This window comes from Mustela nigripes, chromosome 5 (assembly GCF_022355385.1).
Source record: "Mustela nigripes isolate SB6536 chromosome 5, MUSNIG.SB6536, whole genome shotgun sequence".
NCBI classification, from domain to species: domain Eukaryota; kingdom Metazoa; phylum Chordata; class Mammalia; order Carnivora; family Mustelidae; genus Mustela; species Mustela nigripes.
This window is the reverse complement of record NC_081561.1, coordinates 67,934,892-67,953,582: the sequence shown is the minus strand read 5'-3', so window position 1 is coordinate 67,953,582 and position 18,691 is coordinate 67,934,892. Positions and strand designations below refer to the sequence as shown.

The window sequence follows — 18,691 nt, the reverse complement described above, 5'->3', positions numbered from 1 at the left end:
AAAAACAAAAAAACCAAAAAACTCCACTGGATTAAATATTATAAGTACATGTATATGAGTAAGTGGGTCCTTTCAGAATGCTCTTCAAAATAACAAAAGACACAAACATATATATGCAACACACACAACATACACAGTATACACTTTCTATACCTTGTATTTAATTTTTAAAAAACATTTAATTTTTAAAAAAATATTTAAGCATTTAATTTTTAAAAAATTAATTTAATTTAATCTTTTTACTTTTTAATTAATTTTTAATTTTAAGAACTATTTAATTTTTTTAAATAAGCATTTAATTTTTAAAAAATATTTTTATGGGACTAAAATACCCTAATTTTCCTTCCAGATATTTCTTTTATTGCTATTTCTCTTACACTTGTCTGCTGGGTTTGTCTAGGCATGGAAATCTTTAAAGTAGCCACAAAAGAAAAATTCTGAGCATTATTAAATATTTTATCTTAAGAACATCCCTAGCCAAAAGTATTATTAGTTCTGCCTACATTTTAGACAAAATTGCTGTATAATATAATACTGGGCTAAGAATGTGTTGTGGTTTTCTTTGAGTTGTGGGACGGGAACCAAGGAGCAGACATCTGGAAACAGGTATCTGAGCCACAAAGATATGGATACAAATTCTCCTTTCATATCTTAACTAGTTGTGTGATCTTTGGCGTATTAGTCAAAAACAAAAAAAAACAACTTATTGTGCTTTCGTTTCCCTGCTTGTAGAAAGGAATTAATAACATTTACCTTCAAGGTGGATATAAGGATCCAGAAAATCTATGTAAGGGTCAACCATGTGCCTGGCATAAAAACAGACACTGAACATGTTTATTTCTACAATGAGCACAAACTCTGTTTTTAAAAGATAAAGCTAACTGGTATATAAAAAAATTATAAAGAGAAAAATTAACTTACTTGGCTTTACTTCTCCAGGTGAATTGTAATTCATTACCCATTTCCCAGTGAAGGTTCTAAGCCTTGAAAATTCGAGAAATCTAGACATAGAGGGGTCAGTGCCCTGAAGCCAAACACAATCACCTCAGAACCTAGCTCCTACCATGTCACTAATCCTATGTGTTTCCTCTTTTCTGTACATTTGTGAATATACATGGGAGACGAGGAAGTAAATTCACGGTGTGGGAAAGCAACATCCATTGTCCAGTCCTGCTTTGGGATGATTTGCTCCCCTTTCTTCTCACCTCACCTGATTTGAGAGAGGCTGACGGCAATAGAGCCGACTATTCAGCTTCTCTGTCAGCAGACGGAATTAACTGCTCCCCTTCCAGGAAAGGTGACGGTCCCTGGGAGACACCAGTGTGGGAAAGCTGTTTCTGGCCCCTCAGTGTTTTGCCTCACATCTTACAGGAGGGCTCTCTCTGATCCACCGTCCTCCCCTCTGAATGTGAATGACATTTTCTGGCTGATGAGGGATTCCCTGAAGAGTGCTTCCACAAATTAATACACATGTGATCACCAGTAAGTGTTCCCAGGGCTTCCAGCATCCCTCGAATTCTCATGTTTCTCATTTTTTTTTTATAACGATTTTATTTATTTGAGAAAGAGAGAGCATGAGTGGGAGGAGGGGCAGAGGGAGTGGGGCGGGGGAAGCAGTGAGCACAGAGCCCACTCGGGACTGATCCCAGGACCCCAAGATCACGACCTGAACCAAAGTGAGATGCTTGATCAACTGAGCCACCCAGGCACCGCTCATTTTCCCCATCTGAATCAAGTTTAAAAGTTGCAACCAATTATATGAAATAAACTGTCAGAGTAATTCAGCCATCATTAAAATGACATAAAATCCCAGGGATAAAAAAATTCTAGATTTTTTTTTCCCATGGGGGCTGGATAAGCACAGACCTCTGAATGGTCTGCGGGCTAGTCTGGGGTTCCATGCTGGGAGGCACCAGGAGAGAGGAAACATATGTGTCTGCATGCAAAGCTAAAGACAACATTGAAAAGTATTTGTGTTTGAGAAACTGCCTGCAGAGCAAGTAGGCAGATAAAACCTGTATCATTTTTGGAGCTATACGTATAGAGTATTTCCATAAACCTCTAACCTCAAAAGAAACTGTATATAAGATTTTGTCTTTATTTTTGAATTGTCTAAACCTAAGCTCTTTCCCTGGACCCAGGATCAACGGGGTCACTGTTGCAGTGATTTCAGACTCCAGTGTGCTAACTGCACACCCCAAAGCACAAAAAAGCTTGATTTCAAAAGATTATTTTGGAAACTGTCCTCCGCATCTGCTGTTCCCTTATCCAGAAAATTCCGATGTCAGACATATGTACACAGTCCATTCCCTTGAGTCATTCGGGTCTCTTGCTCAAATGCTCCCATACTGGAGAAGTCTTCCTGACCATCCAAGTTGAAGCAGTAGAAACCCACTTAAAAACAGGCTCTATACAACCTTCAGATGCCCTATTTTTCTTATTCTTATTCTTCTTTCTCACTGCTTCTCCTATGATAGATACATTTGATTTTCCATTTCCCCTCCCTACCAATGCAAGCTCCATGAAGGAGGAACTTAGTTCTTTTCACTGCTGTATCCCACAGAGTTCCTGAATACATGCTTGCTGTTCAATAAATATCTGTCACACGAATGAATGACTTGTAGATGTTTTAGTCAAGTGCCATACATCTCCAATTCTCTTCCCAGCGAGATACACACTCAAACAGTGCTTCTGGGGCACACACGAGGCCAATGCCGAATCCTCTCAGATGTCTTTACCACAGCTTAGGAAGCAAGTGTATCCATGGGAGCTACCCTAAGAGTTGACAAAAGGCAAGCTTCTCTTCGAATCTTCCCAGGCTATAACACTCATCAACACACGACTTGCCCTCCCTCCCAAGCTTCAAATTACTTCATGCTCACAGAAACCTAGACCTCTTTTCTTACCATATAGATCAGAATTGGTGGTGAAGAGAAGGTAGTCAGAAGCACAGGTCTGGGATTCAATATCCACATCTCCTAGCCTCAGGATCAGTTTCTTCCCTTTTGGTACTCTGATGGTCTTTTCACACACCGTGTGATTGGGGTAAGTCCCTGGGTAATTCTTGGACGTCATGGTGCCACTGTCCTGATAGGTCACTATGTGCCCACAGCCATCACCTGGTAAAGAAAAAGAGAATGAGAGAAGTGACTTTAATTCTTACTGAGGATTGGGGCACCTGGGTGGCTCAGTGGTTTAAACCTCTGCCTTCGGCTCAGGTCATGATCTCGGGGTCCTGGGATCGAGCCCCACATCGGGCTCTCTGCTCAGCGGGGAGCCTGCTTCCCCCTCTCTCTCTGCCTGCCTCTCTGCCTACTTGTGATCTCTGTCTGTCAAATAAATAAATAAAAATCTTTAAAAAAAATTCTTACTGAGGATTGAGAGAGTCTAGTACAATCTCCAAGTCATGTATGTTATTCCTTCTTCATAGAGGGAAACGTGAAGAAGAAGGAGGAGGAGGGGAAGGAGCAGGAGGGGGAGGGGGAGCAGAGGGAGGAAGAGGACGGAGGAGAGGAAAGAAGGAAGAGGGGGAAGGAAGAAGAGGAAGAAGAAGGAGGAAGAGGAGGAAAAGAAGCAGCAGAACGAGGAGGTTAAATTTTGTATTATTTCAGGTTATTTCATCTTGTCTCCCGGTTTAATTTTCTGACTATTTTGGACCAAAGTGTTTCACATATTAGAATGGAAAGCCCTCAGCAAACACATCATTGGATCATACCACTTTTTCTAATCATCTATTTATCTACCATGGAAACTTGCACAGTAGGCCCTTGGCATTCACAGATTTGCCATTTGTGGTTTCATCTATTAGCAAGGCAATGCCGTGCCATAATTTGTGGTGGAGAAAAGAATCGTCTAACTTCCAGAGGGTCACCATTTAGTTAAACAAGTCAGCGTGGGCCTCGTGCTGCTGGCAGAATTTGAGATGTAGGCTGAGTGGAGGGTAGAGCCTGTTACAGCTGGAGGTTTCCAACTGTTCGACATTCATGTCGCAGTTAATGACAGTCACAGACTGGAAGGATCCTGATAGCCCCAGGACGTGTCATTAGGGAATGTCAAGGGTCTAGTGCATGGAGTGCTCGGTGCATACCAGAACTGGTACAGATGGATACACAAAAAAGCAGCAATGGCAGCTTCGCAGAACTCAGAGTGAATTGGGATACAGTCATATGCTCAGCTAACTAATACTGGGTGCTGTGTGTCATCCTGGGAGCTTAAAGCACAGAGGAAGGCAGGAAAAGAACTATATCGGTGAATTATCACTACTTCACTAAAATAAGACATTTCCTTGAGACTTTTCTGAATAGAGAAGTTTATCAGTTGATCGACACATTGTCCCAGTAGATTAAAGTGACTGAGTCACTCACTCAAGTATCTAATGGCATGCACAGCTGGGTGGGTTGCAAGGTAAATGAGCATGCACTGCATTCAAATGACCAAGTTCTTGTGGCCAGTATGGCTTCACATAAAAGCAAGAATTTCTGTCCTTAACTGGAGGGAGACAAAGCAGAAATTGGTCGGAGAAGGAATTTCCTCAGTAATAAAATAAGGCCTCTGCATCCCAAAGTCTCCCACAAAGAAGCCCCAATTTGGGCATAGTGGGAATCTAAAGCCCAAGGCAGCCTTCTTCCTCCTCCAACCTCTTCCTGAGCTGGAGAAGGATTGGCCTGGGGCTTTCCTTTATCCCACTCTTCTCTGGCCCTGAGGCTTATAGCCCAAATGATAATGGAGGCTTAAAAAAACAAACAAACAAAAAAAAAACCCAAAAAAACAAACCTGGTGTGTGGGGGGGAGGTGGGCAGGGCATAGAACTCCAGAAATACCCCATCTCAGCAGACAAGTCTAAGAAGAAGAATCTACCCAGAATCCAGAAACTGCCACAAGATTCCCAACCCTTCCGGCCAGATGGATGGATGGGGGATAAGAGTTAACTTACCAAGAACACGAGCAGAAATGTAGATGATATTAAGATACCACTGGACACCTGCACATCTGGGAGAAGCTTTGGAATTTACATGGAAGACTACAGAGACCCACAGACGTTTTTGAGAAGGGAGATAATGAAAGAAATGTTTTAAAAAGGATGATCAACCTGGTAGGGCAATGCTACAGGACCTAGAATGTGGGGAGAATCTGGATCAGAAGAGCCATACAAGGGCTAGGAATGGAGCAGCTAGAAAGGGGAAGGAAAAAAAAAACAAACAGGGAAATTCACAAGAAAAAAAAAATCAAAGGCTCAGAAAACAACAAGTGTTGGTGAGGAAGCAGAGAAAGGGAACCCTCTTACACTGTTGGTGGGAATGCAAGCTGGTGCAGCCACTCTGGAAAATGGTATGAAAGTTCCTCAAAAAGTTAAAGTTTCTCAAAAAGTTAAAAATAGAACTACCCTAGGGTGCTTGGGTAGCATCTGACTCTTCATTTCAGCAGGGGTCATAATCATGGTGTCCTGGGACTGAGCCCCAAGGTGGGCTACACAATGGGCGTGGCACTTGCTTGGGATTCTCTCTCTCCCTCTGCCCATCTCCCAGCTTGCACTCTCACTCTCTACTTCCTTCTCTTTTGAATAAATAAATAACCCTTAAACAACAAACAAACAAAAAACCCAGAAACTATCCTATGACCTAACAATTGCACTAATAGGTATTTATCTGAAGGATACAAACAGTGATTCGAAGGGGTACACGAACCCCAATGTTTATAGCAGAAGTGACTACCACAGCCAAAATAGGGAAAGAGCCCAGATGTCCATCGATTGACAAATGGATAAAGATGTATATACAATAGAATATTACTCAGCCATCAAAAAGAATGAAACCTTGCCATTTTCAAAGACATGGATGGAACTAGAGGGTATTATGCTAAGCAAAATAAGTCAGTCAAAGGCAAATACCATATCATTTCATTCATATGTGGAGTTTAAGAAACAAAACAGATGAGCATAGAGGAAGGGAAGGAAAAATAAAGTAAGGTAAAAACAGAAAGGTGGGCAAACCATAAGAGACTCAGCTCTAGGAACAAACTGAGGGTTGCTGGAGGGGAGGCAGGTGGGGGGATGGGGTAACTGGGTGATGGGCATTAAGGAGGGCACGTGATGTAATAACACTGAATGATGTATGCAACTGAAGAATCACTAAATTCTACCCCCTGAAACTAATAATATACTGTATGTTAACTAACTCAAATTTAAAGAAAATCTTAAAAAAAAAAATCAACAGACTTAGGTTTTGGTTTAATGGGGAAGATGAGAGAAGAAAAAAAAACCAAAACCCCACTGAAATTCTGAGTCCAGAAATGACTACAACACTAAGGCTAATATAGACAGAATTAGAAGCCCAGGGAGAGAGCAGGTTTGGGGCAAAGGTTGTAAGTCTGCTTAAGGCTGAGGTGACAGCTATCTTTCCTGACATCTTTGGCAGTAAGTACAAAATTGTTGAAAGTTAAATGAAAATTATACCAGAGGGAAGCATATGGTGCAGAAGTACATAGTGCACAAGGCTTTGATTTAAAATTTGAATCATTTGCCTATTTATAAAGTCTTTCATTAAAAAGTCCAATTTATAGTTTCTCTTGAAAACTGGAAGACATGGAAACAATGGCAGCAGGTGATCTCACCCTGCTAGTGACACTGCCCCTTAAAGGAGAAAAGTGTCCTAGGTCCCCACCCCATCCTAGCTGTTCTAGGACGTGCCCCAACTTGGGAGGCCATGATTTTGAGCATCCTACAGGGCAACACTAGGGTAACTAGCATACAAACAATTGTGAGTGTTAATACACATTACCCTCTCTAACCCACCAAGATATCACCTGGTCAAACATTTAAACATTTAAACACCTTTCTTCTTATGGGGAAATTCTCTCCTTTAATAAAAGTGAACTCTTTCTGGAAAGCACAGCTAAATATTAAATGAGGCGTAATTATATGTGAATCAACTTTCATTTGATCACTATATTCTTAAGTGACATGTCATGACAAAGGAAAATCCCTGGATATCACATTTATTCAATCCTGTAATTATACTTCTCTCCAATCACTTTTACCCTAAAGCCCTAGAGGACACGAATTTCATCCAGTGATACCAGCAGAAGGGAAGCAGGTCTGGCTTCAACTCTCCCATCATTACTTTGCTTGGGTGATCAGTGCCTCCTTGGAAAGATTTCTCTTTTCCATTAACTATCAGAATGATACTCCAGGAGTCTTTGTTCTTCCAAAAAACCTGAAAGGAACTGCTGAGTCCTAATTTATTAAAAAGCAAGCGGTCATCAGAAGTTTGTAATTTCACCCCTGTCTGTGCAAGGAGACTATTTAGGGAGTTTTCTGTGGCAAGCACTAATATAATACATTTATTCCATGGTATTAACTACATTAGGAATTTTCATCCTATTGTCCTTCCATGGTCTTGATGAATTAAAAAAACTAGATATACTAATAATACTGTAATAGATACTTGAAAGTTGCTAAAACAGTAGATCTCAAATGTTCTCACCACAAAAAAGAAACAGGGAGGGGCGCCTGGGTGGCTCAGTGGGTTAAGACGCTGCCTTCAGCTCAGGTCATGATCTCAGGGTCCTGCGATCGAGTCCTGCATCGGCCTCTCTGCTCAGCAGGGAGCTTGCTTCCCTCTCTCTCTCTCTGCCTGCTTCTCCGTCTACTTGTGATTTCTCTCTGTCAAATAAATAAATAAAATCTTAAAAAAAAGAAAAGAAAAGAAACAGGGATTACGGGAGGTGATGGGGAGGTTAGCTAACATCACGGAGGTAATAATTTCACAATATGTAAGTGTATCAGATCAATACACTGTAGACAAACTAACATATCATATGTCAGTTATACCTCAATAAAGCTGGAGGAAAAAAAGGACTAGAAATATGCCAGAGGGGAAAATGGAGAACTGGGAAGGAGAGATAATGCCCACCATACCATGGACTGTATAAGGCAGGTGCATGCAAATGATCAACAGTAGGGAAGCAATATTCCCAGGACCTTACCCTAACACTTAAATAGCTTACTCTCATCACCTAGCTCTAGTGAAGAATCACTGACAAGGAAGGCAACAGAAGTTGCTTAAAAATCTATCACTTCCTGTTCCATTTCTTGAATATCAATGTCAATTTCCTGGTTATGACTAGCAAGATGTTATCATTGAGGATAACCAAGTAAAGGGTACACAACTTTCCTCTCTATTATTTCTTGCAACTGTATATATTCTACAGTTGTCTCAGAAAAAGATTAATTAAAAAAATGTTAGTCTGGTTAAGTTTGGCTGACAGGGGGTGAAAATGAAGAAACTTTCATTTTCTGTTTTTTTTTTTTTTTTTTTTTTTTTTTTTTTTTTTTCAGATTTCATTTATTTACTTGTCAGAGAGAGAGAGTGAGCACATGCAGGTGAAGCAGAGGAAAGCAGGCTCTCCGATGAGCAAGGAGCCCGATGTGGGACTCGATCCCAGGACCCCGCGATCATGACCTGAGCCGAAGGCAGCGGCTTAACCCACTGAGCCACCCAGGCGCCCAAGGAGGCCACTTTTATTCTAAAAATCTCTCTGTACCAAAATCATTACCCAAATTTCTCATATGTGTCTGAGGAGCATGGAGTAGCATGTCTGAGGGGGGCTCTTATACATGGTCCAGTTTACAGATGAGAAAATACAATTTATTTCGGCTTTCCTTTAGGTTACTTTACTGATGGTGGGGATTTAGAAAAGGCTCTAGGATTTTAAAAACATTTTTGTCTCTCTTTATTCGATTTCATGACAAATATTTGTATTTAATATTAAAAACAAACAAAAAACATCTGAACTGCTGCCCTATCAGACATTCCTTTGGATATCTTCATGACATTCTCCTATTAAAATGAACAGTTCCCTGATGAAAGGTAAGTGACTCCTGAAATGGTCATACACAGATGGAAAACCACTGGGTAGAAGGTTGAGGGAGAACTTCAAAGTCGAAGAACCAGGTGTATTACCAGCTCAACTCACGAATGGATCCTAGCATGACAAAGAGTAAGGTAGTCAGATACTCTGTGTCTCCAGGTAGGATAAAATGTTCTCTAGGCACCAACACCCATGAACGCTCTTGCCAAAGAGCAAATTGTGTATCAATAATTAACTCCAAATCTCATCAAGCCTTTAGGTCTAACTTCTGAGCCATAGGAAATGCACAAGTTTACTGACACTATAGGAAATGCGCAAGTTTACTGATACCAAGGAAGCCATTAGCTGCATCTAGGCTGGGACATTCTAGGTGCAACTGACCGAGTTTCTTCAACAATGAACTGTATAGAGGCATAAAAGAAAGTATTTATGTCAGATTAAAGGAAAGTTAAATAAAACAGCAACCAAGTAAATTTTGTTTGGATCCTGATATGAAAAACCAACCTTACAAAACTACTTAAAGAAGGTGAGTGAGCTATTGCTATCAGGAAAGTATTAATTCATTTTATTAGGTATGATAATGGTATTGAGGTTATGTAAGAAATGTCTTTTTTTAGGGAGGCCTAATGACATATTTGGGCTGAAATGACATGACATGAGGTGTGGGATTTGCCTTAAGATATGAGAGCAAGAAAAGGAAGGAAGAAGATAAGAAAAAAGAGACAGGGAGAGGTTGATGGTTACTGAAACTATGATTGAAGAGGCTGTACACATTTTTAAATTTTTATTTTATTTATATATTTTTTAAAGATTTTATTTATTTACTGACAGAGGAAGAGAGGGAGAGAGAGAGCACAAGCAGAAGGAGCAGTAGAGGGAGAGGAAGAAGCAGACTCCCAGCTGAGAAGGAAGCCCTAGGAGGAGCTCCATTCCAGGACTCTGAGATGGGGACCTGAGCCAAAGAGACCTAACCCATTGAGCTACCCGAGGGCATACAGGTTTTGTTTTTTTGTTTTTGTTTTTGTTTTTATTTTTTAAACCAAAATGAAAAGAAACGAAGGTCAGTCTTTAGGGCAAACAATACAACCTTGGTTTGGAGGATTAAGCTCCACATGGTGTTGGGAGCCCTGATGGGCAGTGAGCCACAGTGATACAGTGGTATGGCGTGAGACAGTGAGTTTCAACGGCAACCTACCTACGGAGGTCATGGATATAAGGGGGAAGGAGGAAGCTTTGCCACAAGGAACCTGTCTACTCCTCAAAAGTGGCTACAGTTGCAATGTTTATCTTTTTCTTCCTTTGAACAGTAATTTAATAGCCAAAGCATCAAAGCACATGATGACTAAACTATGCATCATTTCCTCTCTCCTTAGGCTGAAAGCTCCTCTCCTCTGCAGAGTATGTGAAGGGTGGTCACTCCATGATGGGCGTAAACCCTGGTCTCTTCTTGGAACCCCAACTGGTTTGTGAGATTGACCAAACCTCTTCTCAAGAGAACTTGCACAAACAAAACTGGATGAAGGTTACAATTTGGGAAAAAGCTACAGGTACTTAGTACTTGGTACTTGGTACTACACCTGAAGTGATCTCTACTCAAAATTTAAGTATTTTAACTTAAATTTGCCAGCACTCCACATTAGAAAAGCCTGGTCCAACTACAGTATCTCTAAGCAATGTGCTACTAAGAAAAGTTAAAGACATGTTTGAGAGTTCTATTTAATTTAAAAACAGAATATCATGTACACATACAGATATAAAGGGAAAGTGTATGAAGTGCTATGATGCAGGATTACAAGGGATTTTCATTTTATTTATACATTTATTTTCTAAATTCTCTATAATATGAAAATATTATGTATAAATCAGAAAAACAATATAATTTAAAATACCATATTTACCTAATAGTTTTGGTAACATAGTTTACTTTCAGTATTAACCTTAAGGTATAGACTGGAAAAAGTCCCTTTGGGCCAGTAAACACAAACTGTCATTAAAAACTCACTCAACAAACAGCTGGAAACTAAGTACAGTGTAGTTCCCACTTAAAGAAGCTCACAGGGAAGAGGAGAGGGGTATGTTAACAAGGAATTCTTGAGACTAAAGTGACAGGTCCAAAACAGACTATGGGCTCAGTCTCTGTTCTCCAAATGCCTGAAAGCATATGTCTTGATGCTTTTAATGTCAGCTGTTCCGGAAGTATGGATATCCACAGTATTTTCTAAATAAACTTAAAACAAATCCTAGATGCTTTTTACACACATCAACCGTTTATTTAGTCTACTCTAATTCCACCCACTTCGAAAGGAAAACAATAACTTCCTTAAAAGACTATTTCCCTTTTGATAAGAAATCATGTTCCACTAATAGAAAAGTGAAATCAAGATACACCTGGGAGGAACTAGGTTCTGTAATACTACAAAGCATGACTGAGGCTTCCAAAGAACACTTCCAACTGAATTGCACTTGTGGAAAACTGTTTGGATGACATGAAATAAATAATGCAAAAATTACTTCAGTTATTAACTAATCCATACAATAAAACAACAGATGGGAAACTTTTTAAAAAATTATGACCCATAGTTAAAACATGGGTTTTTCATTGCAGTCTAAGTAAGCACACGTGCATACACATGCAGAACAGAAAAAAAAAGTCTAATGTTAAAATTCTTTCTATTGTATGTAATGTGCTGTGATATTTTCTATTCCACTGCATTTTTCTTTTTAATTGAAAGCGTGCTAGTTTTGTCACCTGAATTGATTTTACTGCCTACTGATGGGTCACAGCCTGCAATTTGAGAAAGAGTGTTCTGAAATGTCCCATGAGTGAAACCATTTCTTGAAGAATGATTTCATTACAGTTGGATCCTTGCTCTTCTAATATTCAAGTTACAACAGGTCTCAACGCATATACAATCATCCACGTGTGGGTGTGAGAAAATTTATTCCCATGTCTAAGATCAAGTGAGCTCTTGATGACTACAATCTTGCCACAAAGAAGGGCCTGCAATTATTACAGACTTCTTTGTCTGATGAATCTGTTTCATGTGAACAGATTTCTCAAGGTATTACTAATTTCACTGTCTGTCATACTCTCCCATAAACTTTGCTTTTCTCCCATTGTGCTTAATTTTTATTATGCTGTATGTTGCCTGAAAAGGAATGGAAGAACCAGGACAGCAGGGTCTACGTGGTTACGTGAGAATAAAACCAGTAAAACGGAAGTTACGATGATGAAACTCCAATTATTCAAAATCTTTAGTATTCTCAAAAGAAAAACGGATAATATTATGCTGAGAGAAATTACAGTGATAAACTTAAAACACATGGATCAATTCTTCGGCAAAACTGTCATAGAATCTCTTTAAACCCTGTCACCACGCATAAAATAGATACTAATGACATTACTAACAATCTAATGAAGATGATACCTTTGGCACAGCTGATGAAAGATATTTGACAGTAAAATAAAAGGAAACACAAGGTACTTATTGTCAAAAGTTTCTCCATGTAAACTCTCAACATAGTGTTTCCTATCAACTAAAAGATTCACTTAAAATAAATCCATTTGAATGCATGAAAACGAAACAAGTCATTTCAAGAGGTCCTATCCAAGACTCTTTAGATAATGTGAGACTGTATCCATAAGGGTTTAAAGACGTCAAAAATCAGCCGCCTGAATAGCTCGGTCAGTTAAGCATCTACCTTTGGCTCAGACCCTGGGATCGAGCCCTGTGTTGGCTCCCTGCTCAACGGGGAGTTTGCTTCTCCCTCTCCCTCTCCCTCTGCCCCTCCTCCCTTGCTTGTGTCCTCTCACTCTCTCTCTTTCTCTCTCTCTCAAATAAACATAAATCTTTAAAAAGACATAAAAAATTATAATGTCCACATAAGAAGCATCATTTACACCTAATAGAAAAAAAAAATCTTGAAGCCTAATTTAATGCTACCCTTTAATCTGCTGTAGGTAAAACCATGGTTCTTGGTTCTTGGTCACTCTCCAGTCCTGTGACTCCTAATGTAAAGTTAAAGATCACTGACAGGGCTATGAGGCTGGGTTAAAGATCACTGACAGGAGGCTTTGCACACTTACTGCTTTTCTAATTTCATAAATTATTTCCACATACTTGGGAGGTGACAAAGCACACTGGTATGACACTGAGTTCCTGCCCAGAACTGGCTGTGTAGCCTTGAGTGAGTCCCTTAACCTCTCCAAGCTACGATTCATCATCTATAATGTAGAGACAACGGTAGTGCCTAACTCACGTGTTATCATGAGCACTAAGTGAGATAATGCTAGGAAAGTATTAAGCATAGGGACTAGTATCCAGTAAGAATTAAAAATATTTTAAGTGGGGCACCTGGGTGGTTCAGTGGGCTAGGCCTCTGCCTTTGGCTCAGGTCATGGTCTCAGGGTCCTGGGATCGAGCCCTGCATCGGGCTCTCTGCTCAGCAGTGAGCCTGCTTCCCCCTCTCTCTGCCTGCCTCTCTGCCTATTTGTGATCTCTCTCTCTCTGTCAAATAAATAAAAATAAAAATAAATTAAAAAAATATTTCAACTGCCATATTTTTACTTAAAACTATTATATATATTAAAGCACCAAGAATATTGTTTTGGATTTGCTGACCTTGTCCAAATTCCCCCACTCACTGGCTCTATGATCATAAGAAATTACCTATTTTATGTGTATCAGTTTTCCTCATCTTTAAAAATCTCAACTACAACTGGATGTGGTAAAGACGAATGAGGCTATGTTAAGCGCTAGAAAGTCTAAACTGCCAGAAACTCTAACTAGCACGTCCCTGGCCCCCAGTATGTATCTAGGGCCCACTAACAGCTGAGTCAGCATCTCCCAAAGTGGGCACTGTGTGTTTTTGAGTGTTGGGGAGACTTAAAAGGAAGTCAAGCTCTCATCTCCAAATAAACTCGCAGAATCTCACCTTCTTCTTTACTGTTGGACATCTCGAAGCCCTTGCAGTGCACAGTGAAGCTCTCACAGGAGACACATATTCCTAGGGAACCCCTTCCTCAGTGGGTGTTTCCTGGGTATAGGGTTCTGGGCCAGCCAACTCCCAGGCTAGGGAGATCCCATGATGGGGCTTCTGGGACTAAGGCTCAGATGCAGAGAAGTGGATATTGGCCTTAGAGTTCTAAGAACAATACTAAAATTATACTATGTGAATCTGATATTCAGAAGGAAGACTCTTCCCACTGTTGTTTGGTTACAAGTGCTTTGGGGGAACTGGCAACAAATCAGATGCATTGTTTCAGAGAAGTTTCTTAATTTCACAGATGAAAGGGGGGAAAACGTGTTTGTGCAGCAAAACTCCTCTGAGATGACTATTTTATCTCTGTCAAATAGATGCTCAGGATAAGGAAGTCAGAGAAAAGCAGCCACTGACCTTTACTAATAATGTCAGGATGTTGATGTAATGTCCAGGCTGCCATTGCTAGAGGTGAAGACAAACGCAAGAAATCTTTCCTGTCTCTACAATGTGCTATACTGTCTAATCTCGGCTCCATAGTAAATAAACATATTGCCAATATTCAGATAAAGTGTAACTGGATGTTGACTTTTCCTTCTGGATTAAAAAAAAAAAAATCCAGTATCACCAAGTTTACACAAAGTTAACCTGAATTTCAGAAATTAAAATGTTTCTCTCTCCTCACTCTCTCTCTCTCTCCCTCTCATTGACACACACACACCTTTTCACTTTCCCAGATACATTTTTCAAAAACTCAGTAAGAACCAAAATGTTAAAAAAAAAAATGAAAATGTGAAAATGCTAACACATAGCATTTACTAAACATTTATTGTAAAAGGTGTATTCTAAGGGATTTTATGTTATCTTATTTAATCTTAAGATGATCATATTCGACAGATAATATTAGATCCTTTTTTAAAATTCTGAAGAATGCTCAACATCACTTGCCATCAGGGAATTTCAAATCAAACTGCAAGGAGATACCACCTTACACCAGTCAGAACAGCTAAAATTAACAACTCAGGAAAAAACAGATGTTGAAGATGTAGAGAAAGGGGAACTCTCTTACATTGTTGGTGGGAATGCAAGCTGGTGTAGCCACTCTGGGAAACAGTACGGAGGTTCTTCAAAAAGTTAAAAATAGAGCTCCCCTAGGACCCAGGAATTACACTCTAGGTATTTATCAAAAAAAATATAAACATAGTGATTTGAGGGGGTACATGCACCCCAATGTTTATAACAGCACATCCACAATAGCCAAAATATAGAAAGAGCCCAGATATCCACTGACAGATGAATGGGTAAGGAAGATGTGGTGTGCGCACACACACAGACAGCTATATATGGAATATTACTCAGCCATCAAAAAGAATGAAATCTTGCCATTTGCAGTGATGTGGATGGAACTAGAGGGCATTATGCTGAACAAAGTCAGTCAGAGAAAGACAAATACCATATGATTTGACTCATATGTGGAATTTAAGAAACAAAACATGAACAGAGGGGAAGGAAAGGAAAATAAAATAAGATGAAAATACAGAGGGAGAAAAACCATAAGAGATGCTGAACTCTAAGCAACAAACTGAGGGTTGCGAGAGAGAAGAGAGGAGAGGGCAATGAGCTAGATGGGTGATGGGCATTAAGGAGGGCACTTGATGTAATGAGCGCTGGGTGTTAGATACAACTGATGAATCACTAAGTTCTACCCTGGTAACTAATAATACATCACATGTTAACTAAATTGAACTTAAATAAATAATTTTTAAAAATTAAAAAAAGACAAACCTTTGAGATACCTCTTTTATATGGTTTTATTTTAATATCTAATCCTAAAACTAGAACAAGTCTATATTCTCAAATCTTTGACACTGATTTTCATCTACAGTTCATTTATAAGTCTAGGACAGGCAATAATAAATTTTAGGACCTACATTTAAGCCAGAGTGACACTTCTGACCTTTGGAAAAAAGTATCAATTTAGAAATTATTTGAGCATATGGTGGAAAATATATGAAGAAATAGGAGGAGAAAGTTTCTGAGAGCATACATGTATGTCCCAAATACAAGGAAAAAGCAATCAATGTTTACTGACCAGAAAAAAAGCAAATCTCAGTTAGGAAAGAGATGGCATCTTAACATGCTTCTACTGAAGGATGAAACAGAAGAGCTGATGGAGAAAGAAATAAACCTTATAAAACTCCTATCACACTGCATAGTGTCCAAAATTACACGGCCTTTGCACATGGCACATCGGGTATCACTGAGTTTATCACAGTGCGACAAAAGCACATGGTTATCTACTAATCGGGACTTGAAAAAGAAACCTCTAAGAGAAAAAGAGAAAAACCTCTAAGAGAAAAAGACCTCTAAGAGAAATTAAAGACTATTAATTTAAAAATTTACTGCATAAATAACCTCCTGAAATTGTGTTTCTCCAAGGCTTCTTTTTCTTTAACTTGGTCTCCCCTGGACACAAGCACCCATCTAAGATGAAGGGCAGGAGACCATCCTAGAAGGCATCTAGGATTTTAAGACATGCGTGCGCCTGTATTCGACTCTGGACACTCAAGGTGAGTGCGCCTGGGGTAAATGATTCGATCTTTGTGAATCTCAGTACTCTTCAGAGCACTCAGAACTCTTGGGATTGAATTAGATGCAAAAACACTTGCTAAATCAAAATACATATGAGGGGTAGGGTTTTCCATTTTTATTTACATAAAAAAAAAATACCTGGGTGGACAAGCAACACTCCATGGATGCTTAAACCACTGAATGAAAACTTGATGGGGATGAGTAGCTTTACTGAGTAAGTGGCTACTATTTAATAGGTTATTTTCAAGTCATAAGGGAAAAAGGCAACTTCAAAATGAAGAGGTAAGAGTTGTTACTTCTTGAATTCACTGAGCATTTTCAGTGTGGTGAAAAGTGGGCCAAAAATAGCAACAATAATATATGCATCTTGAGATCCGGTTAGCAGCATATGACTCCTTTGTGGTACTTTAAAAAAAAAAAAATTCAGCTTGAATCTAATCAAGTCTTTAGGTCTAAGTTCAAGTTTATAGAGAAATACAGTGGATAGTGCCCCAAGGAAAAGATAAGAAATGGAGAGGCCAGTTAGTCGAATTTAAGGGTGAGCTGTGTCACACTATAACTAATGTCCTCCAGGAAAAATAAAAACCATGTGGGCAGGGCTTAATGGTACATTGCAGGTGACTTAAGAGACAGAATAACAAATTGTAATATGTGGACCTTGTTTGGATCTTCCTTTGTACAAAGCAGCAGTAAAAAGATATGTTTAGGTCAACTGGGGAAATTTGAATTTTGAATTGAGTATTAGATGATATTAAGATGGTTCTAGTAATATTTTCAGGTGTGCTCATGGCATGGTAATGCAAGAGAATATTTAGAGACACAAATGAAATATTTAGGAGAGAAATGCCATTAAGTCTTTAATAGATTTTTAAATACCTCAGGGGGAAAACAGTGTTTCTGTGAAGATCTTGGTCGAATGGATGAAGAAGATGTGGTCCATATATACAATGGAATATTACTCAGCCAACAGAAAGGATGAATACCTAGGTTTTGTATCAACATGGATGGGACTGCAGGAGATTACACTTAGAGAAATAAGTCAAGCAGAGAAAGTCAATTATCATATGGTTTCACTTATTTGTGGAACATAAGGAATAGCATGGAGGACATTAGGAGAAGGAAGGGAAAAATGAAGGGGAAGAAATCGGAGGGGGATACAAACCATGAGAGACTATGGACTCTGGGAAACAAACTGAGGGTTTTAGAAGGGAGGGGTGGGGGGATGGGTTAGCTCGGTGATGGGCATTAAGGAGGGTATGTACTGCACGGAGCACTGGGTGTTACACGCAAACAATGAATCATGGAACACGACATCAAAAACTAATGATGTACTGTATGATGACTAACATAACATAATAAAATAAATACATAAATAAATAAAAAGATCTTGGTCACATAGCACAGCAACTGTAGGAAAAAGGATAAAAAGGGAAAAGAAAAAAGAAGATGAAAAACAGAAAGAAAAAAGAATTTCCTACCTACAAGGCAAGAGCATTTCAAAATTTTTAGGCCATCTGGAGCTCACAGAAACAGCCAGTACAGGCCCATTTCTCTATCTGTGGACTCTATTCAGTTTTAATCTGTTGGTAAAGCAGGGGCTTTTTGAGGGGGGAAAAAAGGCAAGTCATGGTACATGTAATTCTCAGAATAAGGAGCTTCTGTTCTAAACTCTTCAGGGTGGGAGCAATTCAATAAGCAGATTTCATGTTTCAGTGGTCCTATGGACTAGCAAGTCTCAAAGGTTTCCTCCTTTAGACTTAATCAACTACATTTCAATATGAGGTAAACTTGCTTTTGTGAAAAGCCGTAAAAAGACTGAATTAAATCCACTTAGCCATTTAAAAAATTAAGTGAGACCCATAGAAATGTTTACTTATATTCCCTGTGGGAAGTTTTACGCACTGGTAATTCAAACTTACTGGACTTCTTAACTTTTAATACCCATTGGCCTTGTTCTTTGTCAGATATAATAGTGAAATAAAGTTTTAGTTTTTTTCCCTTTTTTCAAGAATACAGTGTTCTATAAACTATCATTTGGGAGCACCTGAGTGGCTCATTCAGTTGAGTGTCCAACTCCTGATTTCAGCTTTGGTCATGATCTCAAGGTTGTGAGATGAGTCCTGAGTTGGACTCTGTGCTTGGGCGAGGAGGGAGGGGTGGGGGGGTGGGGAATCCTGCTAGAGTCTCTCTCCCTCTCCTTCTGCCACTCCCCCTCCTCCCTCCCTCTCTAAAAAGAAGAAGAAGAAGAAGA

At 39.3% G+C, this 18,691-nt stretch overlaps 1 protein-coding gene across 4 annotated transcripts in view; it reads right to left on the bottom strand.

Annotated features, from left to right (window-relative positions):
- Positions 1 to 18,691, bottom strand: part of DCBLD1 (discoidin, CUB and LCCL domain containing 1) — a 66,794-nt gene that overhangs the window by 40,562 nt on the left and 7,541 nt on the right. For 3 of the 4 annotated variants that reach the window (XM_059400607.1, XM_059400609.1, XM_059400610.1), the window contains exon 2: positions 2,907 to 3,119. In XM_059400607.1, the coding sequence (XP_059256590.1) occupies positions 2,907 to 3,119 (213 nt within the window). Of the gene's footprint in view, positions 1 to 2,906; positions 3,120 to 7,481; positions 7,661 to 18,691 lie in introns of all 4 variants that reach the window. The other variant, XM_059400608.1, reaches the window with a different exon arrangement.